The 27,527-nt window shown below is 44.5% G+C and overlaps 1 protein-coding gene across 4 annotated transcripts in view; it reads left to right on the forward strand.

Annotated features, from left to right (window-relative positions):
• LOC106562248 (furin-1) overlaps positions 1-27,527 on the forward strand; it is a 98,577-nt gene that overhangs the window by 4,902 nt on the left and 66,148 nt on the right. For all 4 annotated transcript variants that reach the window (XM_014127011.2, XM_014127008.2, XM_014127012.2 and 1 more), the window contains exon 2: positions 1,975-2,304. In XM_014127011.2, the coding sequence (XP_013982486.1) occupies positions 2,092-2,304 (213 nt within the window). In that variant the 5' untranslated portion in view covers positions 1,975-2,091. The remainder of the gene's footprint in view (positions 1-1,974; positions 2,305-27,527) is intronic.

The raw sequence follows: 27,527 nt of genomic DNA on the forward strand, positions 1-27,527 counted from the left end.
GACAACCATTTATAGTTAACTAGTGATTATGTTAATATTGATTGTTTTTTATGAGAAGTTTAGTGCTAGCTAGCAACTTACCTTGGCTCCTTGCTGCACTCGCATAACATGTGGTCAGCCTGTTACGCAGTCTCCTCGTGGATTGCAATGTAATCGGCGTAATACCGATTTGTTATGAAAACTTGAAATGGGCCATAATTAATCGGCCATGCCGATTAATCGGTCGACCTCTACTCTGCATTGTGTCGACCTCTACTCTGCATTGTGTCTTTAGTATTGCATATAATTCTGTAAGTGGATCATAAATCTTTGGGCATGAAGAAGTTTTGGTGTGCCCGAATAAATGTTTATTTTATGTAATATTATTTGTGATGGAATTAGGATACTATAGTACAAATTTAAACATTTTTGTCATGAGTAAGTGTATGAGTCAGGAGGGATTTTTCCTCATATCTATACATTTTCTGAAAGGTGCAGTCAGAAGTAGTTTTATAGCTAGATCAGTATTGAAGAGATTTTAACTGTGCCATGCTACTTTGTACTTCTGCCTGATATTTTTTTTATCTTTAATGGGTTGAATCCTCCAGGATTTTCACCCAGCTTCTCATTCAGCATATTCATGCCATGCAACACTATCTCTCTGCTTTGTTTCTGCATTTCAAGACATTGTCTTTTTTCCAGCCGATCTGTAATTTGCATTTATTGGGTTTCAATTGCCAAAAGTGCTTCAAAGGGGAGCTGAGCCTTGCATGTTTTTTCATATTTTCTTCTTTCAAATTTCCTGTGTGGAACTTGAGCCTCCAAGGTTCCTCAGCCAGAGCCCTATCCCAGCTGAGGTCTCATAACTGACTGACTGCCAATGGCTAACACTCATCCTCATAGGAGAGATTTCAGCTGTTCATCCCATCACTCTCTCTCTCTCTCGGACTCGCTCCGTGACTCATCATCATCCAATTTCCTTTTGAAAGACAGAGCTGGAAATTAAATGTTATGTTTGATGAAATATCTTCTTGGAAGGTTGAGGAACAGGTAGGGACAGTGTTCTTTGTAGCTTTTTGGGGAGGTAATGGAAGAACGGAGATCTCAAAGCAGCCTCAACCACATTCTCTGAAGTCAGCAGGCTACATTTCTTAATTGGTTTCACTCTGAACACCTCTCATACTAGTGGCTAGGGATATCTATGGGGTTGGACAGTTACTTTTTTTTCATGATTCCAGTTCAGAATGCTCTTTACTTGGAGAAGTTTGTCTGAAATTGGAGTGCCAAGTTTTCTCATGAGTGAAAACCTAGACTAGTCATTGCTGGGTGACTTCTAGTCATTGCTGTACAAAAGTCTTCTACCTTGGCTTACAGAAGGAGAGTGAGAGGGGAAGTAGAGTTGTACATGTGTGATCATAAGCTTTGCATTATACATGGTAAGAGACATCCACTTCTCCACCACCTCCAGTGCTGAGAAAAGCCAAGAAGCAAAGTTAGGAGGAAAGTAATACCGGATTTGTTATTAGTTTGTCAGGTGAACAGGCTGTTGAAAAGTCTGCCACACACAAACCATCTGCATTTGCAATCAACATTTTCATGCTATATAAATTGGTATGGACTCTGTTTCCTTCAACTAATGATTGTTGTTTTCTTTCAAAGTGCCTTTTGTAATTCCAAATACAATCCGTATTTAATTGTCGTAGCTTCACTGAAAGACCTTGGACTCCTTTAACTCAAAAGTAATTCAAGTCTGTTGTTAATCTGGTATTGTTCCCCTGTAAATGTTGATATCTTCACATCACTCTGCTCTCCTTTGGTAATGCTGTTGTCATGGTTGCAATGTAACAAGTCAGCAAACGTTGGCAGGATTGACTTCCCTCTGACATTACATGCTGCTTCAGCTCACTATTACAGCACTCTGAATAGAAGTTGTAAGAGTTGTTTTTCTCATTGTGCTGAGCGCTGCTACATGTTTAACTCTCTCTTTCTTCTTAGGTGATCCCGGTGCAGTGACTGTCCTGTGCTGTCTCTCTGCGCCCCTGTATGTCCCCCGGCCACCCCCGGCCTATCATAAAGACGCTAAGCTCAGGGACTGCGCTGCTGTAGGACCCCATGGCTCTGGGCCTTCCATCCTCCTCCATGGGCCCCTGGTCCCGGCTTGCTGAGCGGCTGCTGTTGGGGCCCCTGCTGGTCTTGCTGGTGTCTGGGCTGGGCATGGCCCTTGGTCAGAGGGTTTACACCAACACATGGGCCGTCCACATCGCTGGAGGACCAGACGAGGCTGACCGCATTGCCAGTAAACATGGCTTCGTCAACCATGGCAATGTGAGTTGTTGGGGATTCTTCACCCTCTTTTTTTGTTTGTCTCTGTGTGTTTTGTCTAAGTGAATAATTAGGGAACACCTACTGCAGAAAGTGCTGCTCTATACCGCTTTTCCCACATTGCCTGTTAGTGCCAAAATACCTGACCTCAAATTGGCTTAAGTATTTATTAGACTTGGAAGTTGCCAGCCTCTGAGGCACCTGGAACCAATTTAATTATTTCACTTTTCTAGAGCAGAAAATATACTCATCTTTAAAAAAATATTATATATCGGAGTAATATCGACAGTGTTTGGTATTTATGTCCCATATAACTTGTAAAATGCAGTGCTTCCTCTGGAGATTTAGGCTAAATATTAGTTTACCAGAGGCAGCGGTCCTTTTAGAAACCCTTTGACTGTTTAGTTTCAGTTCATCCATTCCAGAGAAAAGACTAAACACAGTTACCTGAACGACTGCAGCATTGCCTTTCTGGGTAAGATGTCTCTTCTGTTACTCTTACAGAGAGTGGCTGACCACAACCTCCATACCAATCAAATCACATTTTATTGGTCACATACACGTGTTTAGCAGATGTTATTGCGGGTGTAGTGAAATGCTTCAATCATACACCTGTGTGTGTCTGTGGAGATTTCTGCATTGTCCTGAAAGCGTCACTCATCACTCTGCTTTTCACACAGCTTTTGATCTCATTGCTTAAGGGGAGGAGGCCTTCAAAGTGTCCCATATGCTCAGCCTGCTGTTTTGTTTGTGGTAAATGAGTTCATCAGAAAAATGGCCTCCCGCCTCTCTCTGACACGTTAGCATTCTCAACACTAACACAGTCTTCCATGCTTTTTAGTTTCTGCTCAATGAAACATCCCACAAACTTTTTTCTGTGGTGGTCTTCCTTTGTCGCAGATGAGTCAAGTCATGGTACATTTCATGTGGCGTTACCAGAACTTCTTCCCTCGCGTCTCCTCAATGCGCTGTGTTGTGGCATTGTTTGCATAGCGGAGCTGTGTGTTTGTCAGGAACAGATGATCCTACAGGAGCTTCCTGACCGGAACGCCCAATCAGAGCGTGGGTGAGATGGGACTTTGAACTATGAATTGCACAGTGTGGCTGAGGGAAGTCTAACAGGCAGTGACAGGAATGAGACTCCAATCCTATGAGCAGCACCACCAGGGTTTAGGTTTTCACTTTTCCTCTCCTTCCTTCCGTTTTGAGGACAATCTATGAATAATTAAGCTCTCCTTGGGATAGTTTGTTGTTGGTGCCCCAGTGGGGGGGCGGGAGAAGAGAGAGAGAATGAAACATTTCCTGTTTGTAAGTGGGCCATTATATTCTCTGGTTGCTCCATCAGAAGACTTCAATGTGGGCATGATGAGTAGAATTACTTTGTTTTTGTTGCCTCTGGTCTTTTTGCATCCATTTCAAATGTAATGTTATAGCTTCCTTCCTGGTTATGCTGTATCCTGCTAGGCAACTAGATCTCACGTCTTCCAGTTAGAGATCATTCATGATGCATCTGGTCATGGAATAGATCTGAGTGTAAGATAATATTATTCCGGTGACATAAGGTGATACCTTTTTAGTTGGGTGTTTTATCATTCTGACATGTCTCTCTGTAATAGTTTCCATACAGATTTGTTTTGTATGCTGCCTACTGTGGAAATGTAGTGGCTGTCAGTCAATTTCCTTTAAAATGCCCTTTTGCTTAAAGGTCTATTTTTATACTAATGCCATGGGCAATAATGTTGATTTATCAAATAATGATCTGAACCACATAGTAAACATCAGCGTAGCCCTTTTTAGAGCTCAGACGGACTCAATAAAGGTTGCAAATGGGGGGGGGAGAGAATCATTCAATGGTTTCTGAAAACTCACCGGAGAGAGATTAATCCCTTTGGGGAAAATATGTTGGGAAAATAACTGGGGAGGATTGTGAATTCACTAGCTAGTGAGCGAACACAAAATGGTTTCAAGAAAATCGGATCCTTTTTAGTTGATTTCTTTATAATATGTTTACATTGCATCCATGAACAGATTATATTTTGGGCTATGGGAAGGTCAGATGATAAACCTTCCCTCCCACTGACTCCTAGTTTGTGTTTAGTGGGTGTATAATGTCAGTAATTGGTAGTGGTGTGGAATTGTAGGCTGACGTGTGGGTTACTGATTGGTTCTAACGGAAAGGGGATCCAGTAATTCTTCCTTCTGAGGGAATCGAAGGAGAGTTTAATCAGCCTGCCCTGCCAGTGTGACCGGTGACTGGCCCTAACATGTGGTAGGTAGGTTACCTCTGTAGCAGTCAGCCAACCAGGGACAGTAGTGGATATCTGGGGGGCCCGGTAAGAGTGTAGCTCCTTCTTCCACACCAACTGACCCCTCTTTCCCCTGTGTGATATTGACAGTAATTGAAGAGCTTGGTCAGACATGAAGCCAGGCTTCCTGACCTGGGGCAGGCTTGGCCTGTGGGTCTCTCTGTTGACAGATGTTAGGCCTCTCAATTTTAAAGACCCCACCACTCTTCACAGGGCATCCATTTTTGATTATGGCCCTGTATTCCGACAGCATTTCTTACCGATCATCAGGAATGTTGTTGACTAATCAGCAATCTCACTGTGAAATGTCCAATGGCTTTGTTTTTACTATGATTACTGGTAAGCCATTAACTATGTGCTGGCCATAAGGGAGTAAGGAATCCAGACATGACCATTAGAGACACTTACTCAGACTGTGTCCAGGAAACTGCGAGCTGTGTGTGGGCGTCTGTCTGTATGACTGCTGAGTAAATTTGTCCCATCACCATAAAGGGATCTGAACATGTTGGAGACTTAAAAAGCTGTTTTGAGCCAAAATGGTGAAAAGTTTTGGGCCTCTGTTCGGTTGACCAAAGCCAAGTTTAGCCAAGCCTCATTGGTCAGATCACTAACTCAGCTAATGTGCTTTACTCTGACCTTTTACTCTGGCAAAAACAACACTATTTTCTGTACATGGTTATACCTGGCCCAGCCCCAGACTTACAGCGGGAAGGGACATGCTGTAATGACAACACTTCAGCTTTTATAAGCTCTTGTCCTCCACTTTAGAGTTGTCAGAGTCTGGAAATGGAGTCTGAAATGTAGTTACATTTTTCTCTCCGCAGCAGTGTGGTATTGGAGTCTTCTCAGACATTTAGATTGCTCTTCCGTTGCCCTCGGGACTCTTCTTGAGGAATAAGGCAGCCAACTTCCTCAATACAAGCATGGCACTTCTGTGGTGTTTGCACCCCCTCTTATGGTATATATTTGGCCTTCATGTTTACTCAATTGCAGTGTGCTCCAGTTAGAGGACAAGGTTGACCCTGTCATGCTGTTAGCTTTCACACTGCAAGTGAGTACTCAGTCACTGTGTGTGATATTATAACGCTACCTTCTCCAATGTGGCTACAGGAAAACCACAGTGTTTTGACATCAGCATAGGCTGATGTAAACACATTATCTTGACATTCAGATCAGCCACCTCACTGGTAGTTTCTACATGCCTCATCCTCTGTCTCTTATCAGCTTGGTTACGCACTGCGTGACCTTAACTCTCTCAGACCCAAATCAAAAACCTGCCGGGAGGAAAAGGCCTTTCACAGGGTGACGTGGCATGAAACCTGCAAACGTAGAAATTCCCAGCCAATGTGTCCCTGGAAGATTGACCATCGCACCTAGAGCAGCACTGACTACAGCTGTGTTTTGTTTTGTGGACAAGGCAAGGCCACGGCATCAGGCAAGGTTGATGACTTGATGGGCTGTTGATGCAGCGTGTGCAGCCCCCTCCCCCTCATTAAAGTAGACCATCAGGCAAAGGAGAGGGGGCCAACTGGGCACTAAAAGTGAGCGGGAGCGAGGAGCTCTGTATGACCTGCTTGGCTGAATGAAGTGTGAGATGATTGGAGTATGGTAATGAGGGGAGCAGTGTTTTTAAATTTGGGGGGGGTGCTGTGGTGTAGAGCAGCGAGTCGAAGGGCGGGTGCTGAACTCGCCCTAGGTGGTTATGTGTGTGGTAAGGTCATGCTGGGGGTGTTCCGTCCCTCTGTATTTTGAAGGCCTTCTGGACTCATCTCATTACCATGTGGATCAGTGTGAGAATGTGTTCATCTGCTTTATCTATCTGTATAGAAGGCCATGGCTAGAGCCCACAGCTGCATGGACAGAGGGCCTACAGAACCATGACTACACCTTACTACATGGAACAGTCCCATCTGTTCAGCCAACAGTACATTTATGTGCGGTATCTGAAAGGAGATAATACCATCTTGCAGAGATTCTCTATTGAAATAGTCATACTTAATGATCTTCCTGATGCAGTGAGGCATCCATCGCCAGTCATTGTGCAAAAGCAATTGTAGTAGATCTCAAATCAAAGTTTATTTGTCACGTGCGCCGAATACAACAGGTGTAGACCTTACAGTGAAATGCTCACTTACAGGCTCTAACCAACAGTGCGAAAAAAATAAGAAAAAAAAGGTGTGTGTGTAAGTAAAGAAAAAGACATTTGAAAAGAAGAGTAGGAAGGCTATATACAGACACTGGTTAGTCAGGCTTATTGAGGTAGTTTGTACTTGTGGTTATGGTTAAAGTGACTATGCAAAAATGATGAACAGAGAGTAGCAGGGGGAGGGCACCCAATGCAAATAGTCCGGGCAACCATTTGGTTACCTGTTCAGGAGTCTTATGGCTTGGGGGTAAAAACTGTTGAGAAGCTTTTTGTCCTAGACTTGGCACTCTGGTAACGCTTGCCATGTGGTAGTAGAGACAATAGTCTATTACTGGGGTGGCTGGAGTCTTTGACAATTTTCAAGACCTTCCTCTGACACCGCCTGGTGTAGAGGTCCTGGATGGCAGGCAGCTTTGCCCCAGTGATGTACTAGGCCGTACACACTACCCTCTGTAGTGCCTTGCGGTCGGAGGCCTAGCAATTGCCGTACCAGGCAGTGATGCAACCAGTGAGGATGCTGTTGCAGCTGTAGAGCCTTTTGAGGATCTCAGGACCCATGCCAAAGCTTTTTAGTTTCCTGAGGGGGAATAGGCTTTGTCTTGCCCTCTTCACAACTGTCTTGGGGTGTTTGAACCATTCTAATTTGTTGTTGATGTGGACACCCAGGAATTTGAAGCTCTCAACCTGCTCTACTACAGCCCTGTCGATCTCTGCTCAAAGCAGTTATTCTGGCTTCCCTGGACTGATGGTGAAGGAAATGAGGGTTGCGTGAGCAGGACCTGGTGAGGAATGGCCTGCCCCAGCTGTGGTGTGGGGCTGTTGTGTGCAGGTGTTGTATTGAAGTGGAGGGAGGGCAGGGGGATCACAGGCTGCAGCTGAGGGGGTTTTATGACCCCCCCCCCCCTGATTGTCCCTGTAGAGTTCCCCTCCACTCCACCCCTGGGACTCAGCAGCTCTGGCCCCTGGCTGTTTTTTTACAGCAATGGGCCACTGATGTCTCTGTTAAAAACACAAGCACCTTTTTCTAATTTCACTGTTAAAAGTGGATTTGATAGGTGGCCAAATGGCCCGAGAATATTTTTCTCGTTGCGTGCTAGAGCTCTCCGAGAATGCAGGTGTACTGCAGTAGTTGGCGTTTCTCAACCTTAGGTGTTGCCTAAGCTCTGTCTGGCCTGCCTGAGACGCCTCTACCCCCTCATGCCTGAGACGCCTCTACCCCCTCATGCCTGAGACGCCTCTACCCCCTCATGCCTGAGACGCCTCTACCCCCTCATGCCTGAGACTTGAGTCCTGGTGTTAAACCTGTCCCTCTGCTGGAATAGTCTGCTATTTCTGGGGCTTACCTTGTCTCGTGTGGTTTACTGCCCCTGCCTGGCTTAATGGTCTCATCTCTCTGGTCCTCTTTCTATCTACTCCTGATTAAAGACATCTATCCACAGTCAATTACTGTCATTATAGAGTGATTCACCCTGGCTTTTATAACATGGGTGACCTTTTGGCACTGTCATTGGGTTGGGGTAAGTCGACTAGCAGAAGTTACACACACTTGTATATGAAGTTGAGAGCTGTTTGAAAAGCAGTGTTTGCATGATGGATGTGTCTTTTCTCCACCAACTTTCATAGTTCCCAGGAATTTAGAACAGGTTTGTGCTGTTTTCCTTTTCGAGGAGTGATGCAAATGCCTTGCTGCTGGTGTACAGATCTTTAACAAAAACTGCCTTTTCTGTCCTATTTTCTTTAATGACAACGTCATTTGATTATTAATAGACAGATGTGGGAAGGAAGCTGATTAATAAATAAATGCCTCATCGTTTCCTGCACACGCACATCAAAGTAGAATCCAGCGTTTCTCAGAACCCTGCCGTTTCCTTTTTTCTCAAAGAGCGCTGTGGTTTCTGTCACTAATGACTGATGTGAACGCTTCCTGTGTTCAGGGTGTAAGCTAGGATGAGGAAGTGCAAGGTGGGGTACTCTTATTAGAGAAGGTCAGATCTCTTCATCTTTATGATAGGAAGTACAGGAGCCTCCAGTTCATTCCACTGATTCAACCTCCAACTCTGTGCCTGTATTGTGTTAAAAGTACTCTATCCCTTCTGTACTACGTGGAACCACAGCGCACAAGGCCAACATTAAACCCATACATGATCTAATGGGGAAGGATGGTCTATCGCTGCCATCATGAGACAGGCTGATTCTAATCAGTGCTGGTACAGACCAGCACCATGACTGGGCATGACTAGTGTTACTGGGGGGCGTTTCCATCTAAAAGGACCCATGAGCATCAACATGTGAAGTTCATAGACTCTTCGCCTTCATTTGACACGGGCCTATCCTTTTTGAGAAATTAAGGCATATACATTTTTCAACCATTTTCCATCCTACAAATTAGGAATGAGCAAATGCTTATCAGTAACAGAATGACTGCAATTGAACTGGCTACAATGGGAAATGACAGTCACAAACCACAGTTGGGTCACCTGCTACTGTCCTTCCTTCCACTGGCGGACTGTTATGTTCAGCTCATAACTTTTTATTTTCTTTATTTTTAAATATTTTTGTCTGGTGGTCAAAGCAAGACTGAAAACTCTGGACAACCCCTCCCTGTCCCTCTCCCTCTTCTCTCTCTCTCTCCAGTTAAAGGGTGCATTCCTCTGCCTCCGCATTGCTGATGCCTGCCGCATCTTACAACACCTAGATAGGTATTTTATCAGCTAGCCACATATGTTATAACAATCTGTCAGTTGGTGACAGTCAATGACGTGCCATGCAATCAGCGTCTGAACTGTATGCACCTGCTACCTACACTGTTTCCATTTACTGAAACAAGCATCTTCACCGACAGACACTGGATGTCCATGGACGTTGAAAAGTAGTTAGTTGAAATTTGGTCAATCCAACCTGGCTGACCAGATCTGAACCAATCATAGACGTCTGTTTGGACAGTACAGCAGTGCACACGGGAGTGGAGTACAGTCTAATGTACTATACTGAACATATCTACTGTACTCTACTCTGCTCTACTATGATGTCCAAACTTGTGAAAAACAGATGTATATGATTGGTTCAGATTTGGTCTGGTCCGGGCCAACCAAATGTGCTCTTGTTTGGGGGCGGAGCTCTTTATAATAATAGCCAGTGTGTAGATTAATACCCAAATATTTGAAATATTTCTCCCAAATGTCTACCTTTGTGTACCAATTCAGGCTACATCACCATGAAGATAATCATATTCATATCCATAATTATGAATTTCTGTATAGTACAACTCATGGACCAATGATGTAATTCTTTCACCGGATGTGAATCCACTTCAGCTACTGTAGTTCAGTAACCAAAATACATTTTGTTACAAGGTGTCATGTCATAGCTGACAACCCATTCTTTCTGCGGACTTAATAATAATTCGTAGCAGATATATTTTAGTTTTTGGAAGAAGTTATTTTTCTGTAATTCTGTTACCAAACTTTGCATCTGCGCATTTCTTCCAGTAATTGTGTTTTTGTGACATTTTCTGTGTAAATTGTTCAAAGTAGTCCTTGTGTTTTAGAGTTATGGTTTGTTAAACATTGAAATTGGTTTTTCTTTGGCATACATTTTAAAGTGAAAAATCTGAGTCAAAGCATAATTCTGTTATTGTGTAATTGCCCTGGGAAAGATTTGACATCAATTTCCTAAAGGCATGGCTAACTATGGCAGGCTAAGGCCTATACACTACATGTAGCAAGACTGGAGGCCTATCTGTGCACAACAGGCATCCAGAGTGTTTATCTGTTAGATTCCCCATCTGTATAGTTCTTGTTTTCGCTGTAGACTTCTCTGTTCTGTTGTCAGAAGTCTCTCTGCTCTGTCTCCTTCCCAGTGCTTTTACATTTGTTTTGATCTTGTGATTGTGCGAAATGACAAGATCATTTTCATGCAAGGTAATGCAGAACACATCCGGATGCTCATCTCTTTAGCAGTTGATCTCTGGCATAGAGATGGACAATGAGGACTAGAAGATTGTAAGTGCGCATTGCAGCGGTGCCAAATTACTGTTGGTTCCAAATGTCCATGGGCATATTGTAGTGCAGTGCCAGAACTCCCTGCACCTACTGTAAATCACCAGGCCTGGTGCCAGTGAGGACAGATGAACGCTTGCCGCTGCAGAAAAACACTATGTAAGCACACACACACACACACACACACGCATGCTCTGCTATGTTGACCGAAGTTGGTTTTGATAAATAGCTTTTCCATGTCTCAAATCGGACAGAGGGCAATCTTGAACGATATAAATATAATCCAGTGTTCATGGGAACTGTGTATTTCCAACTCTTCAAGTCTTTCTACTAGCTGCTGGACCTGGGCCACTCCACCAGCCATAAATCATCTGTGACCCTTTTTGTTTTACTCTTGATGCTTTCTCTAGCCCCTAAAATGTAGCTATGGGTAATGTGGAACAGAACCTCAGGCTCAAATACAAGAGGCTGGACTCACATAGGCCATAATTGGTCCCTGGGGAGTCCAGGCTATTGACTGGGAGGCAACAGGGGTTTGAAGTGATTTGCTGGAGAGTGAGGAATGAGGAAGTTATTGGGAGAGGGCGACAGGGAGAAAATGGCGTGCTGATGGGCTTTGAGGCGCCACTAGGCAGAATGCAGCTCTATTCCACAAAGGTGCTTTCTCCTGTGCACAGCACCAGTTCAGGTCCTAAACATAACTGAACTCACCCCTATCATGCTCCCTCACCCCTCTTCATACAATCTCTCTCAAACACCAACTCCACTTCAACCCCTTGCCTCTCACGGCCTGAACACAAGGACTCTCTCATGATATGGTTTCTTGGAGAAACTGTTAGCGCCCGGTGTGGTGTGGTGGCTTTGTTGACTTACGAGTTACCACTCCCTTGGTTGGGGAGACTGTATTGCAAACACTTTGGCTATAGATCTGCTGTGGTAAGTATTGCATTATGGCTTTGCAGTGTTTTGTAACATGGCAAACTTGTGCAATTGCTGTGTCAATCTTTAACAGGCCTGTGCCTGTGCTGTGGACTCGGCTGTGGCCTACTTTAGCCAATGAGAGCTGACGGGTCTAAGGGAGCGTGCGGCTTCTATACAGCCAGAGCAGGATGCCTCTTAGACACTCTGCAGCTTTGTATTGCTGTAATGATATCACCGCGACCGTGGCTCTTAGACCTAACCATGGGAGTTGGCCCTTTGAGATGGGCGGTCTCGTAGTGTAGAGAAATGAGACTTTCTCCTCCCACCTCTGAGGTGGTTAAAAGTTTACCTCTGCATTGTCTTTGGCCTTTGTTGCTCCCTATAGACGAGTGCCCCCCGTCCCCGTCCCCCCCGTCCCATCCCCCTCTCTGCTGCGCCCCCTGACATGCATATTACACTGTAAAGATATTCATCAAAGTGTCTCTGGCATCTTGCGAATGGTGGGATCAGCTTTGTTTTGCTCCGGAGTTGAGGCATGAGACATTTTGATGGTTTTGGAACGCGTATAACTTTTCGTAACCTTTTTGGTGATGAGCCTGAAGACGGAGCATTATTTAAAAGGTAAATGACATTTCATCATCTGCAAAACCATCCTCAACTTGGCCCGTGAAAACAGTCAGTAGTCGAGGGAAACGCATTGCAATAGCTGCTCTTGTTTGGTGCTGCTTAAAGAGACATGACCTGAGGTATGAAGTAAACCTCTGGACCGAGCCGGGCTGGGATGGCCGCACCCGACTCCCAAACAAGAAAAGCCAGCTGGTCAGCTCGTCAGCCTACATCAGAGGAGTGGACATCCAGATCGCCAGAGACGAGCCAGGGGAACTCCAGTGTCTGTTATTCCCCTGTTCTCCCTCAGGACAGGGATGGGTCAGGGCTGAAGGACTGAGGTGAACCACTCACAGGTCACAAGGGCTGTAACTAGAGCCAGATGTGCTGAGGGGACACAAATGACCGCACACACTTACAAACACACGAAACAGGCTGGGCCACCTCTCCTCACATCTGACAGGGATGTGTGTAGAAGGCTGTGACAGTAAGTGAATAATCGTGTAACTAAAGGTTATGGATAAAGACCTTCATGACCATTTAAAATAACCGTCAAAACGGTTTAAATAGGCTTACATCCATTTTAATATGTATTTTATTTTCATGTAGATAAAGTTGTCCTAATAGCAGGAGTGTGCTAATGATTTAAGCAATTATTTTGCTAACTTTTATGTGAACATTCTTTTATACAATGCACTTTTTCATTGCTTGCTAGAAAATAAATAAATCGGTCAAAAAAATAAAATAATTATTCAACAGCAGTCGACAAGGTTGTTCTAGCTCTGAGGCATATAATGAACTAATGTTGTGTCGTGGACAATGCGCCAATCCTCTCCAACCTGGCATGATATAATTTGATAATGAATGGTTTCTTATCCTGTTAGGGCTAGGGGGCAGTATTGACACGGCTGGATAAAAAACGTACCCGATTTAATCTGGTTACTACTCCTGCCCAGTAACTAGAATATGCATATAATTATTGGCTTTGGATAGAAAACACCCTAAAGTTTCTAAAACTGTTTGAATGGTGTCTGTGAGTATAACAGAACTCATATGGCAGGCCAAAACCTGAGAAGATTCCATGCAGGAAGTGGCCTGTCTGACAAATTGTGTTTCATCTTGGCTCTTTTTATTGAAGACTGAGGATCTTTGCAATAACGTGACACTTCCTACGGCTCCCATAGGCTCTCAGAGTCCGGGAAAAAGATGAACGATATCGAGGCAGGCTGAAACACTTTATCGCTTTTGGCAAGTGGCCGATCAGAGTACTATGGGCTTAGGCGCGTGCACGAGTCGACCAAATGCTTTATTTTCTTTTGTCTGTTTACCTAAACGCAGATTCCTGGTCGGAATATTATCGCTTTTTTATGAGAAAAATGGCATAAACATTTATTTTAAACAGCGGTTGACATGCTTCGAAGTACGGTAATGGAATATTTAGAATTTTTTTTGTTACGAATTGCGCCATGCTCATCACCCTTATTTACCCTTTCGGATAGTGTCTTGAACGCACGAACAAAACGCCGCTATTTGGATATAACGATGGATTATTTTGGACCAAACCAACATTTGTTATTGAAGTAGAAGTCCTGGGAGTGCATTCTGACGAAGACAGCAAAGGTAATAACATTTTTCTTATAGAAAATCTGACTTTGGTGAGTGCTAAACTTGCTGGGTGTCTAAATAGCTAGCCCTGTGATGCCGGGCTATCTACTGAGAATATTGCAAAATGTGCTTTCACCGAAAAGCTATTTTAAAATCGGACATATCGAGTGCATAGAGGAGTTCTGTATCTATAATTCTTAAAATAATTGTTATGCTTTTTGTGAACGTTTATCGTGAGTAATTTAGTAAATTCACCGGCAGTATTCGGTGGGAATGCTAGTCACATGCTAGTCACATGCTAATGTAAAAAGCTGGTTTTTGATATAAATATGAACTTGATTGAACAAAACATGCATTATTGTATAACATAATGTCCTAGGGTTGTCATCTGATGAAGATCATCAAAGGTTAGTGCTACATTTAGCTGTGGTTTGGGTTTATGTGACATTATATGCTAGCTTGAAAAATGGGTGTGTGATTATTTCTGGCTGGGTACTCTGCTGACATAATCTAATGTTTTTCTTTCGTTGTAAAGCCTTTTTGAAATCGGACAGTCTGGTTAGATTAACAAGTCTTGTCTTTAAAATGGTGTAAAATAGTCATATGTTTGAAAAATTGAAGTTTTAGCATTTTTGAGGAATTTGAATAACGCGCCACGGGATTACACTGGCTGTTGCGTAGGTGGGACGATTTGGTGCCACCTAGCCCAAAGAGGTTAATTTATAGACTAATCAATGCTGATCAGGCCCGGTTCTGGCCGATATGTCGCCTTAGGCGAGAAAGAAAAATTGCCGCCCTCCTATCCCTGCCAAGTAGAGTAGTATCCTAGGCCTGTGTCGGCCTGCAATGCATTTTTACGAATGCCCATGTGGTAGCCTCACGTTTGAAAAACAGGCAATTTAATGTTAATCCCTGTCATTTGGTTATATTCATTTCTGTGAATGCATGTATTATTTACCGTTCTCATGCCTGCTGCGTGCAAAATGTAGGAAAGTGCCCATTTGGCAATGTCTGATTTCTTTCATAATTCACCACCTCCACCACTAATAAGCTGAGCTTCCCAGTCATTTTTTCTTCACCTCACACAATGTTAACGAAGTCTATTTCTCACATCTGTTGCAAAAGATAGTTCCTTAGTATTTGAAAAATCTTTCCAACACTCCTGGGCCTCTCTAATCACCAAGCCTCAGTGTGAAAGAGCAAAATATCATGATCTGAAAATTCCATATCCAGTGGAAATGTCATTAAAAAATGTAATCTGTCTCGAGCTCACTGGTGCGGAAAACTCTGAAGGCCCAGAATAAGGTAGTTGATACAATGTTTCAAGTTTGTTAGCACCAGCTTCTGGCCGGACCCAGTTGATGATTTGATACAATGTTGCACTTCACTAGCAATAGCTCAAGTCAAAGTGAGGCAGGGAAGTGGAGTAGAGAGATGAATGTGATAACCAGAAAAATAGTTTTTCTTCTGTTTTTCTTTGTCTGCTTTAGGCCTATGTATTTTACTTAGTTCACAGTGGAAGTTATAGGCCTACTGCTGCACTGGCCTAATATGCCATCTCTGAGTTCTATGCGTTCATTTCTTTAGCCACCAATGGACCACAGTGTATCAATGTGTCCAAATGGCAGAGGCTGGTGCTCTCGCCTTAGTTGAATTTGAACATTTGAGATTCTTTTTACATTTTACTTCATAATTTTATGATTAACCACGTGACAATGATTTTAGAAATAAAAATGTTATTGAAATGAAACTGTTTCACAATAATGTACATAATAAATAATAACTGTCATGCAGATCGGTAGAAATGGTAGGATACATTGTAATCTTCTCCAAACTTCCCCTGAAAAGAACCCGCGTCAATCAAAGCCACCAGCATATGTCAGACACGAGCAAATATTTATCCTTTCCTTAAAACGTATGAAAAAACCTAGGCCTACCTTGGGCTTTCCGGATAGGCTATAAGATAATGAATCGACAAGGAAAGTATGAAGGCGACAGCTATGTTGTAGTATGAAGATGAAGTTGACGACAATTAAAATGGAAACAAATACACGCAACATGTCCATAGCCTATTTATCAGCGATGCTGATTATTGAGGGGGAGTATGTTGGAAAGATGTTTTAAATACTGTAAGGAAATATACTGCTCAAAAAAATAAAGGGAACACTTAAACAACACATCCTAGATCTGAATGAAATAAATCATCTTATTAAATACTTTTTTCTTTACATAGTTGAATGTGCTGACAACAAAATCACACAAAAATAATCAATGGAAATCCAATTTATCAACCCATGGAGGTCTGGATTTGGAGTCACACTCAAAATTAAAGTGGAAAACCACACTACAGGCTGATCCAACTTTTGATGTAATGTCCTTAAAACAAGTCAAAATGAGTAGTGTGTGTGTGTGGCCTCCACGTGCCTGTATGACCTCCCTACAACGCCTAGGCATGCTCCTGATGAGGTGGCGGATGGTCTCCTGAGGGATCTCCTCCCAGACCTGGACTAAAGCATCCGCCAACTCCTGGACAGTCTGTGGTGCAACGTGGCGTTGGTGGATGGAGCGAGACATGATGTCCCAGATGTGCTCGAATGGATTCAGGTCTGGGGAACGGGCGGGCCAGTCCATAGCATCAATGCCTTCCTCTTGCAGGAACTGCTGACACACTCCAGCCACATGAGGTCTAGCATTGTCTTGCATTAGGAGGAACCCAGGGCCAACCGCACCAGCATATGGTCTCACAAGGGGTCTGAGGATCTCATCTCGGTACCTAATGGCAGTCAGGCTACATCTGGCGAGCACATGGAGGGCTGTGCGGCCCCCCAAAGAAATGCCACCCCACACCATGACTGACCCACCGCCAAACCGGTCATGCTGGAGGATGTTGCGGGCAGCAGAACGTTCTCCACGGCGTCTCCAGACTCTGTCACGTCTGTTACATGTGCTCAGTATTCAACCTGCTTTCATCTTTTCGAAGAGCACAGGGCGCCAGCGGCGAATTTGCCAATCTTGGTGTTCTCTGGCAAATGCCAAACGTCCTGCACGGTGTTGGGCTGTAAGCACAACCCCCACCTGTGGACGTCGGGCCCTCATACCACCCTCATGGAGTCTGTTTCTTACCGTTTGAGCAGACGCATGCACATTTGTGGCCTGCTGGAGGTCATTTTGCAGGGCTCTGGCAGTGCTTCTCCTGCTCCTCCTCGCACAAAGGCGGAGGTAGCGGTCCTGCTGTTGGGTTGTTGCCCTCCTACGGCCTCATCCACGTCTCCTGATGTACTGGCCTGTCTCCTGGTAGCGCCTCCATGCTCTGGACACTACGCTGACAGACACAGCAAACCTTCTTGCCACAGCTCGCATTGATGTGCCATCCTGGATGAGCTGCACTACCTGAGCCACTTGTGTGGGTTGTAGACTCCGTCTCATGCTACCACTAGAGTGAAAGCACCGCCAGCATTCAAAAGTGACCAAAACATCAGCCAGGAAGCATAGGAACTTAGAAGTGGTCTGTGGTCCCCACCTGCAGAACCACTCCTTTATTGGGGGTGTCTTGCTAATTGCCTATAATTTCCACCTGTTGTCTATTCCATTTGCACAACAGCATGTGACATTTATTGTCAATCAGTGTTTCTTCCTAAGTGGACAGTTTGATTTCACAGAAGTGTGATTGACTTGGAGTTACATTGTGTTGTTTAAGTGTTCCCTTTATTTTTTTGAGCAGTGTATAATAATCTGGATGTTGACTTACTGTGTGAGGTGAAGACAAAATGGCTGAGAAGGCCAGCTTATTAGTGGTGGTGAGTTTAGACAATCAGACATCCCCTAAATGGGCACTTTCCTACATTTGACATTTGCATGAAGCAGGCCAGGTACTTCTATGCATGCTCAGGCGCGCACGCCCCATCGACATTAACGAGACAGAGAAACCAGACATGCTCATTGCTCACATGGAGCGCTTAAATGATGGTATGAAATAAACCAAAATGTGTTTCTCACAATTGTAGCAAACGATGTCTCCTCAACGAGAATGATAATGGTAAATAACTGTAGTTAATGCATGCATTAACAGTAATTAATGTAACCAAATGAAGAGGGATTAACGGTACATTTACTAGGCCTACTGGTGTCATGTAATGGGGAATTGATTAAAAAAAAATAAACCATCAAAGGGCAAACAATTCACACAATGAATACGCAAGAATTGGCAGAAGACGGCTGAGCGCATGCATTCTGGAGAGCGATGCCATTCTTTGCCACCCCCCCATTCTTCTTGTTGCAACATCTTAAATTGTACTGAAGACACATTTATCTTCACATTTTAGATGCTTTTTACTGACAGCCGCAACTCAATCAGCTAGACATATTGCAACACGTGCTGCGCAAATTGCAGGCTTCCGAAGTGGGCATAGGTTCTACACACTTGTGACTTCAAACAATCCACAGCTGTTTTTTTTTAAATAATAAGCCAATGATCCTCTGTGGCTCTGGTGAAGTTTTTATTTAGACTGGAGTAATTATATAATTTGGGCAAAACATCAATTTACTTTAGGGGAAGCCAGCACCCTAACAGTGCGCTGTGCACCCGCTAACTTTCATTTCCAATTCGCAAGAGGCTGAAACCAGAGATCATCTATAATAATGAGATGCTCATGTCTCCGCTCTAACAATGGGAGTCGTTGTCCCAAAGGCGGGAAGGCAGCTATGATCCCTTATGAATGTAATTTGTGTGCCATTCAAAGAATGAATGGGCAAGATTTGAAGGGGTGTCCAAAAGATGGCACCCTATACAGGGCAATGATTCCATTCACTGCCCTAGGGCATTGGGATAACTTTTTAGGCCAGAGGAAAGAGTGCCCCCTACTGGCCCTCCAACACCACTTTCAGCAGCATCTGCTCTTCCGACCAGGACCCACTGCTTAGCTTCAGAGGCAAGCCAGCAGTGGGATGCAGGGTGGTATGCTGCTGAATAGTTTCCTGTGTGTATCAAAACTGGTCCACCACTCAAGGACATCCAGCCAACTTTACATAACTGTGGGAAGCATTGGAGTCAACATGGGCCAGCATCTCTGTGGAACGCTTTTGACACCTTGAAGAGTCCATGCCACAATGAATTGAGGCTGTTACGATGTTGGGGTGGGTGGTGCAACTCAATATTAGTAATGTAATGTAATATTAGGAAGGTGTTCCTAATGTTTGGTATACTCTGTATGCCCATTCAGAAAGTTTCCTGAAATAGCCTGTCTGGACTCCCATCTCTTTAATAAGAACGCTCCTGTCATGATTTCATCTTGTAAAAAGCCTATTTTCAGTAGCTTAGGCTACATTATTTCTGTAATTTCGGTGTCCTCTTTGAAGAACATATGCTAATGCCACTGCAATCAAATGACCGCAGCAGCAGGGTTTGTGACGCAAATATTTCGGGAAAAGAGGAAGAAAACCCATCGGACCTCAGCCCTATGGGTGTGTACTACACCCATAGGTCTACTACTACCTTCTAAAGATATTAGATGGAGTCAAGGTTACAATGAAGCTGAAACTAATCACCCAAACCTCTTAGTACATACTTGTTACACGAGCAGGTGTCCACATACACATCTCTTAAAAAAAAAATCATGGGCATGAATATGGAGTTGGTCCCCCCTTTGCTGCTACAACAGCTTCTGCTCGTCTGTGAAGGCTTTCAACTAGATTTTGGAACATTGTTGCGGGTCTTGCTTCCATTCAGCCACAAGACCATTAATGAGGTCGGGCACTGATGTTTGGCGTTTAGGCCCAATCAAGTTCTGCCACACCGATCTCAACAAATCATTTCTGTATGGACCTCACTTTGCGCACGGGGACATTGTCATGCGGAAACAGGAAGGGGCTTCCCCAAACTGTAGCCACAAGGTTGGAAGCACAGAATTGTCTACAATGTCATTGTATGATGTAGCGTTAAGATTTCCCTTCACTGGAACAAAGGGGCCTAGCCTGGACCAAGAGAAACAGCCCCAGACCATTATTCCTCCCCCACCAAACTTTACAGTCCAATGGCGGCGAGCTTTACTCCACTCCAGCCGAAGTTTGGCATTGCGCATGGTGATCTAATGCTTGTGTGTGGCTGCTCGGCCATGGAAACTCATTTCATGAAGCTGAAATTGCCGAATCCACTAATTTGAAGGGGTGTCCAGACTTTCAGAAAAGTTCCCATGCTGGAGGGCCAAGGAGACTTGAGACTTCTGCTGAAGCTTGTTTTTAATACTCTGAGCTGTTGAAATGAAAACTATCAATCACGCTGATACAGTTTTAAAAGGATATTCCTCAAATATTTGGTTGTAAAGGATACAGCGTGTGGGAAGGGAAACTTGGTGTCTTTTTTGTTTCTGGCAGCTGGAGCTGGGTTCATTGTTCACTGTTGTGCAAGCGCTCAGGGAAATGGTGTTGGCTGGCGTTCAGCAGATTGAATAACTCCTGTAGGTCGCTGATGCTGGTGCATGTGGCTGGATCTAATGTCACGGACCGTCTACCCGGGACAGGAACCGCTGCCCTCAACCAGGTCCGCTTGAAACCCTGCCTGCCAGCCATCCCCTGGATGACCCAGTCTCTCACAGCCAAGCGCACACACACACACACACACACACACACACACACACACTTTGACTGTCGGAGGTGGAGCGACCGCTTGGTGTGTTTTCAAAAGGTTAACGCTTAGATCAGATAAGACTTTTACAATGACGTCTGCCTTAAAAGCCTTTTAACCAGTGTTGTGGTGGTGTAGGATGAATGCAGGGTTTGGGTGGGGTTTTGATGGTGTTTTATTGTAATAGGAGTCATGGTGGTGCGTGTGTGGGTGTCAGATCTTAGTGTAGATTTGAGCTGTCTGCACAGCACCGCTCTGTAACACTGTAGCAGAGTAGCTGGGCTCACATTTCAGCTCTCCTGTCATCATTTCCACAGAGAGATGTAACCTGGGTATCACTTTCTGCTGGGCTTATTGTGTTATGGACGTGCTGCTGCTTTATTGTAACATCATGAATGAATCAACAGGTCATACATTGCATTAAATGCTCTTACACCACACATGCACACACAGGCCTGTGTTGTGAGGAGGGCTGCTGCATTAGTCATGCCATGCTGTGTGTCTCTGGTCTCATCCTGCCCACTGCCTACACCCCAGAGAAGGCTGCTGTAGCCACACTGATACTGGCATCCTCCCTACTTGTTACACTGTCTCCCTATCTCTTCCCCCACTCTCCACCTCTCTCCTCTTACCTCTCTCTCCCGCTCTCCACCTCTACTGGCCTTCTGTGTGACACTGTCCTTTACTCCACTCTCCCCTTCTCTTCCCTATCTACAGTACTGTTCTCTACTCCGCTCTCCCCTTCTCTTCCCTATCTACAGTACTGTTCTCTACTCCGCTCTCCCCTTCTCTTCCCTATCTACAGTACTGTTCTCTACTCCGCTCTCCCCTTCTCTTCCCTATCTACAGTACTGTTCTCTACTCCGCTCTCCCCTTCTCTTCCCTATCTACAGTACTGTTCTCTACTCCGCTCTCCCCTTCTCTTCCCTATCTACAGTACTGTTCTCTACTCCGCTCTCCCCTTCTCTATCTACAGTACTGTTCTCTACTCCGCTCTCCCCTTCTCTATCTACAGTACTGTTCTCTACTCCGCTCTCCCCTTCTCTTCCCTATCTACAGTACTGTTCTCTACTCCGCTCTCCCCTTCTCTTCCCTATCTACAGTACTGTTCTCTACTCCGCTCTCCCCTTCTCTTCCCTATCTACAGTACTGTTCTCTATATTCTGAACTTTACTCTTCTCCCCTTTCCTTACTCTTCCCCCTCTTGTCCCCTATCACCTTCCCTCTCTGTTGATCATTTCACATCACACACATCACGCCATTACCTCCACACGCCACCGTACACTCACTAAACTTTGATTTGTTTTTCTATGGTTCCAGTAATGTCTTGGTATTATGCCAACTCCACAGAAATCATTATTTTAGAGGACATTTGCTCCTGAGTACACCAACTGTACAGTAGTTTATTTTATTCAGCGTTTCTTTTTGAAAGTGTTTTAGTCTTAGTGCCTTGTCGTACAGTCATCAGACTGCTGTATTAAAGCTGGCAACTTAGTCAGGATGCGACTTGATTCTGTTCCTCTGAATTCTCATTACATTTCACTAGAAAGCGTTGAAATTATTTTGATCTTGACAGCACAGTGACGAACAAAGAAAGACATGAACCCAGTCACTAAACATACCAGTAAAAACTGCTTGTATGATCTAGGAGGCTGTGTGTCTGTTCTTGTGGGTGGGTGTTTGTCTGCCTTGGTCTTTTTACAGTATCCGTTGCAGTGATGCATTTGACTGCTTGTGAATATGTTATTATCAGAGATGCAGGTTTTCCATGAAGGGACCACAGCCAAGCACCCCCCCCCACCGCCCTTTGTTTCATCAGTTGTTAATGAAAGTTGACTCTCCACTCCACATGAGCAAATTGCTTTGAAGACTGTTCTCATATTCCCTGTTTTGATTTTATTTGTGAATTCCACTCAACTTAGCTATGACAGCAATATATTTAGATTACTTTGTGTTTGTCTGGGCTTGCTATCAGTAGCCTATAGCCAGCCAGCAGCCCTGGGTGGAGAGTTGCACCCTGGGAGTTAAAATGCACTCTGGGAATCGTAGTATGCTGTGTAAAATCCATTACATTTTTATGGCGTGTAGACTATTGCAATAAAGAAGCTTCAGAAATGAGCTTCAGAGTTTTTGTTGTTTTGGAACTAAACTATTAATTTAATACAATAAATGATTTAGCTGTAATGAATAATGAATCTTAGGTCTAATGAATGTCATTTGACCAAATATTATGGCCATGAGAACTAACCCTGATAAGTATCAAATTACAATTTAAAACGGATGTAATTGTACCTTCTTTTTTATTTCTTATTTTTTTTGTATGACTCTCAGATATGATTTTTCATAAGGAAAATTCTTCTGTTAATATGGTGTTAGATTTTTGAAAAGTTATAATAGAAGATAAATTAGTTTTTCTACCCGTTATCAACATTTTGTTCAATGTTATAAATAATAAAGCCCTATGGTTATTTTGTGACTTTAGCTAATGCTGTTTTTTGCCGTGGTATGTCTTCAGTATCGATTATCGTTTCGGTATCAACTATTGGAATACAAACCTGGTATCAGTATTGAAGTCAAAATTCTGGTATCATGACGTCATAAATATATTTTGGTTGTTATGACGGTTATATTATTTTCATGACGGTCTTCATCCATAACCATCGGTTAAACGGTAATTGTGCCAGCCCTATCAGGGTCTGAAGCTGGTTTGGCTGAGAGGCAACACCACAGACTAGGACAGAAAGCTAGCAAGGTTATAATTGGTAGGCCTCAGTTCTCTCTCTCTCTCTCTCTGCTCTCTGAGAGATTCAGACTGCAGCCTTTCTCTGGAAGTCCAGCTCCCTTCCATTCCTCGACTTGCTTGTACACGAAGTAGACCACAAGGCCTGCAATTACGGTGCATGTGAAATAGCTGAGCAATGCGGCCGCCTGCGAGGGAGCTTTCCCAACCAGTCGGTTCAGTCCTCACTTCACACAGCCAAGTCAGTCGACCTCCCGCTGCTCTGCAGGCCCATAACACTGTCCCCTCAGACGCAAAACCTGCCCTCGACAAACACACTGAGACTGTGAGTGGCTCAGCTGAGACCAGAGAAACCTCTCATTGTCTGTATCAGGTTGGCTTGTTTGCCTATTTTATAACCACTGCTTCTTTGGAAGTCAAACTTCGTCTGTAAGTTGAGCAATAAGTTAGCTTACAGTAAAGAGGCTGATGAGTCATCAGGCTACAGTAAGTGTAACAGTCCTGCTTCCATCCCTCTCCTTGCCCCAACCTGGGCCTAACCAGAGTCCCTCTGAACACATCGACAACAGTCACCCACCTATCGCTCCACAAATGCCGCTGCCCTCGCAGAGCAAAGGAAACAACTTCTTAAAAGTCTGTGACGACACCGATTTGAAACGCTACGAGTGTGCACTGCTAACTAGCTAGCCATCACACACGCATATTAATGCACACTTGTACATGTGTGAAATAGGACAAATATAAGCACCCACCAAATTATGATTATTATTATTTCACACCAGTTACATAAGCAGCATTTTTCTGTTTGCATGTTCAAGCTCAGCCTCAGAGGAGGATGGTGAAGTATATTTCATGAAGGTTTGATGTCGGAGGATGAGTGTGAACTCTGATGACTGAGAAAATGGTGTAAATGTGCAATCAATGCTGTCTTTTAATGGGGGTGCTGGGCCTGCACATTCAAATGCTCCAACACCATCACTTAATTGGTTAGTGTTTTGATCCAAATGTGTCAGTTACGGTAGGTGTTGGAGCTTTTGAATGTACAAGTTCTGCTTTATTATACTACTGACTACAATAGTCTCTGAGTGGTGTTAAACCCTTAAGTTTTGGTTGGCCCTCCTGACATCTCTCACTGCTGAGCAGGAGGGTGGCTGGGGGCCAACAGTGACCTGTGACCCTGAAGCAGTTGCCATGGTGACCGGCTGGCTGGCCGCAGGGCTCAGAGTGGGGGTGCACCCTTGGGGACAGAATGGAATGTTCCCCCCGTGGGGTGACTGACCTGGCATGCCTGTACAGCACACTCCAAGTCTGAACGCCACAACCTCACAGAACACACACTACAATCACTGCCAAGAACTTTGTTCACAATGGTCTAGTACCCTGGACAAGAACATCATGTCACCGTTTTAAATAAATAAATACACCTTGATTTAACCAGGAAATCGATATTGACATCTCTTTTTTTTTGAAGTGAGTACTGGAGTTTGTCTATGGACTGCTGCTTTGACTGTGTGTCTTGTTTTCTGTTCTTGGACTTTGTCTGCTGATGAGGGGTGTCAGGTGAGGAGGCTGTTTGGCAGCTGTCTGGAGGAGAAGAGGAGAGGCTGCCAGGTGGCTCTGTGTGCTCAAGAGGACATTGAACACATCCTGTCACCACTAGGGAAGGCTCTGCCCTGCCACCCTGCTCCAGGCTCCATACCCCGCTGCCATGGTGTTTGGCAGAGCGGCAGGCTTTAGACTACTGCTGGGAAGACACCTGATTCCAGTTCTACTGAGAGACAGCAGAGCGTTTGGCTTGACTGAGTTAACAGTATGCACACACAGCCCTATCCAATCCCCACACCTCTGTGATTTTACAGGGACAAAAGCAACATGAGCTCAACTCCTGTGTTGTTTTAGTGATTCAGTGCCTGCTTGCTTTAGCTGGGCTGTGCATCTCATTTATGCGTGCTCATGTCCTGGTTCGCGCCTGTGTCTGCCATGCATCCCGGAAACAGTGTGTCTGATTGGTTTATTTGACGTTGGGCCCAATTCCGAAGTCGGTGACATCGATCTGAAGTACACCCATGTTATTAGTGTTCAGTGGGCTCCTCAGACACCAGACACTCAGTGTAGATGATGAGACTGGGGTTGTCCTCTGCTGTGCACCGCTCTCTGTATTAATAATTTTGTGTCCCTCTCCTCCCCACACAGCTCCCGTTGCCTGAATTATTTGGTTGGATGAATTTATTTATTCATTCCGGCTGCTGAGAGAAAAACTCTGTGGAAATCAAAACAAAATTGACCCAAATATGCTGGAAATGCAAATGTTTTTTCACACCGAGATGAGAAATGTGTTGATTCTCTCGGAAATAGCAATAGCGAGGTCAAGTCCTGTACCATTATCGCCCATCACTCTACCGGTTGGATGAAGCCTCTTTCATTTTAGTTTGATGAACAGCCATTCCACTCCTCCTACCTGGCTTGTGAACCAGCAAGCAACCCATTATAGGCGCTTCCTAAACATTGCATGGCTCTAAAAAACATCCTTGATGTTTACCCAGTACAGAACTGTTTGACTAATGATCAACCGATATGGACACTGCTATGCATTGTGGTTGCCCAGTGCACAAGAGGAGCAGACCAGTCTGTCAGTTTGGTCTAGTTTCCCCTGCAGCTCAGTCTATAGGCCTACACTCCCAACCAACACCTCCCCATCACTTGGCCCTCCTGCCCTCTCTGGTCTCTGTCAAAGGTTGTATTAACCAATCAGACCTCTTTGACAGTTGGCCTCCAAATGTTTCATGAACCGTGAGGCAACCGGAGCATATGTTTTACCTGCAGGCCGTGTGTGTGTGTGTGTGTGTGTGTGTGTGTGTGTGTGTGTGTGTGTGTGTGTGTGTTTGCACGCGCCCAGCTCTCTCTCAATCAGTTATCTTACATTGTGGGATTGATTGTGTTAATCCTACTGTGGATGTCAGGCAGGTGTACCACAAAGAGCTTCCCCATGCAGTGTCCTTCGGATCCAGCCCTCATTGTGCCCGGGCTAAGAGCTGGAGTTCCCACCACACCCTCTGGTATCCAGGGAAATTATCCTGTACTTACAAGATGTGCTTTTATTTCCTCCGACAGATAAATCTCCACAAAGTGCTTCTTGAAAATGACCCTCGCTTATCTATAGAAACACTATTTCCTGGAGCTTTTCCTTTGCCAACAACGTGTGATTTAATGCCACCCTGTTTGATATCTATTACAGTTTTGACTTTGGGGAGGGACTGGCGAACGCTGGGCCAACAATGCCATCCGGTGTGAGAGAACAGCCTAAACATAATACCCTGTCACTTCCACCTCCAGTCGATCATCTTCTGCTTCTGTCTCCGCCAGGGGGGTCATCAAATTACCCCAAGGCCCATCCGCTCTCACTGTACTATCACTGTAATGTTGTATGTCACCGTCTCTCTGTAGATGGAGGGGTAATACACTGAATCATCCAAATAGAGCAATGGGTTTCTGTCAGCGTCTCCGTTTGTTAGTGTGTTTTGGCTCACTCAGAGATCGCGTACGGGTGGTTTTAATGCTGAGTAGGATTATGAGTTGGATTAGTTTTGACATAACTTGTTTTGAAGACCAGACACAAACATGAGATCACATGCAGTGTGGCAGATGAATAAGCTACTACATGTTTTGTACATGTAGAGACGTCTTCTACAATCCATCTGGTGACTGGAACTTGTAGGACCAACACATCTGATGTGAGTAATGTTAAGCCTTTTCAATTTCCTCACTGTCTGTGGCAGGAAGTTCAGTTTTTGAAGTGTTTTACTTTAGATTTTGACACCCCCAAACATCCAATATTGTTGTACATAAACAATCATAATAATGTTTTAAGTCTAGCAGCTATTCTACCCCCGCCCCGCTTAACAAAGACCACACCGTTCAAGATTTGATCATAAACTGATTTTATCGTTGCAGCTTTGTCTCCATGGGAACGGGAGTAACAAACAGTCTTGGAAAGCCCATCTCCCATCTGTTGCGTACTGGGGCAGTGTGGGCAACTTTCTTTTGTCCAACTTTTCCTTCCTTCTGCCCATTTTTTACTTGCAGTGCAGTCAGAGGGAACACAATGTGAGCGGCTCTTGGAGAGGGAGGAGCACACATTGTAATGTGGGCGTAGCTGCGTGCCTTGGCAGCAGTGGAGTGGACGGACGGACTGACGGGGGGTTGGTGGGTGTTGCTCCATTTCATGTTGACTCTGTTCACCTGCAGTCAGAGGGCCTCCTGTGATTGAGATGGTGGAAAGACTAAT

The sequence above is a fragment of the Salmo salar genome, chromosome ssa11 (assembly GCF_905237065.1).
Source record: "Salmo salar chromosome ssa11, Ssal_v3.1, whole genome shotgun sequence".
Lineage (NCBI taxonomy): Eukaryota > Metazoa > Chordata > Actinopteri > Salmoniformes > Salmonidae > Salmo > Salmo salar.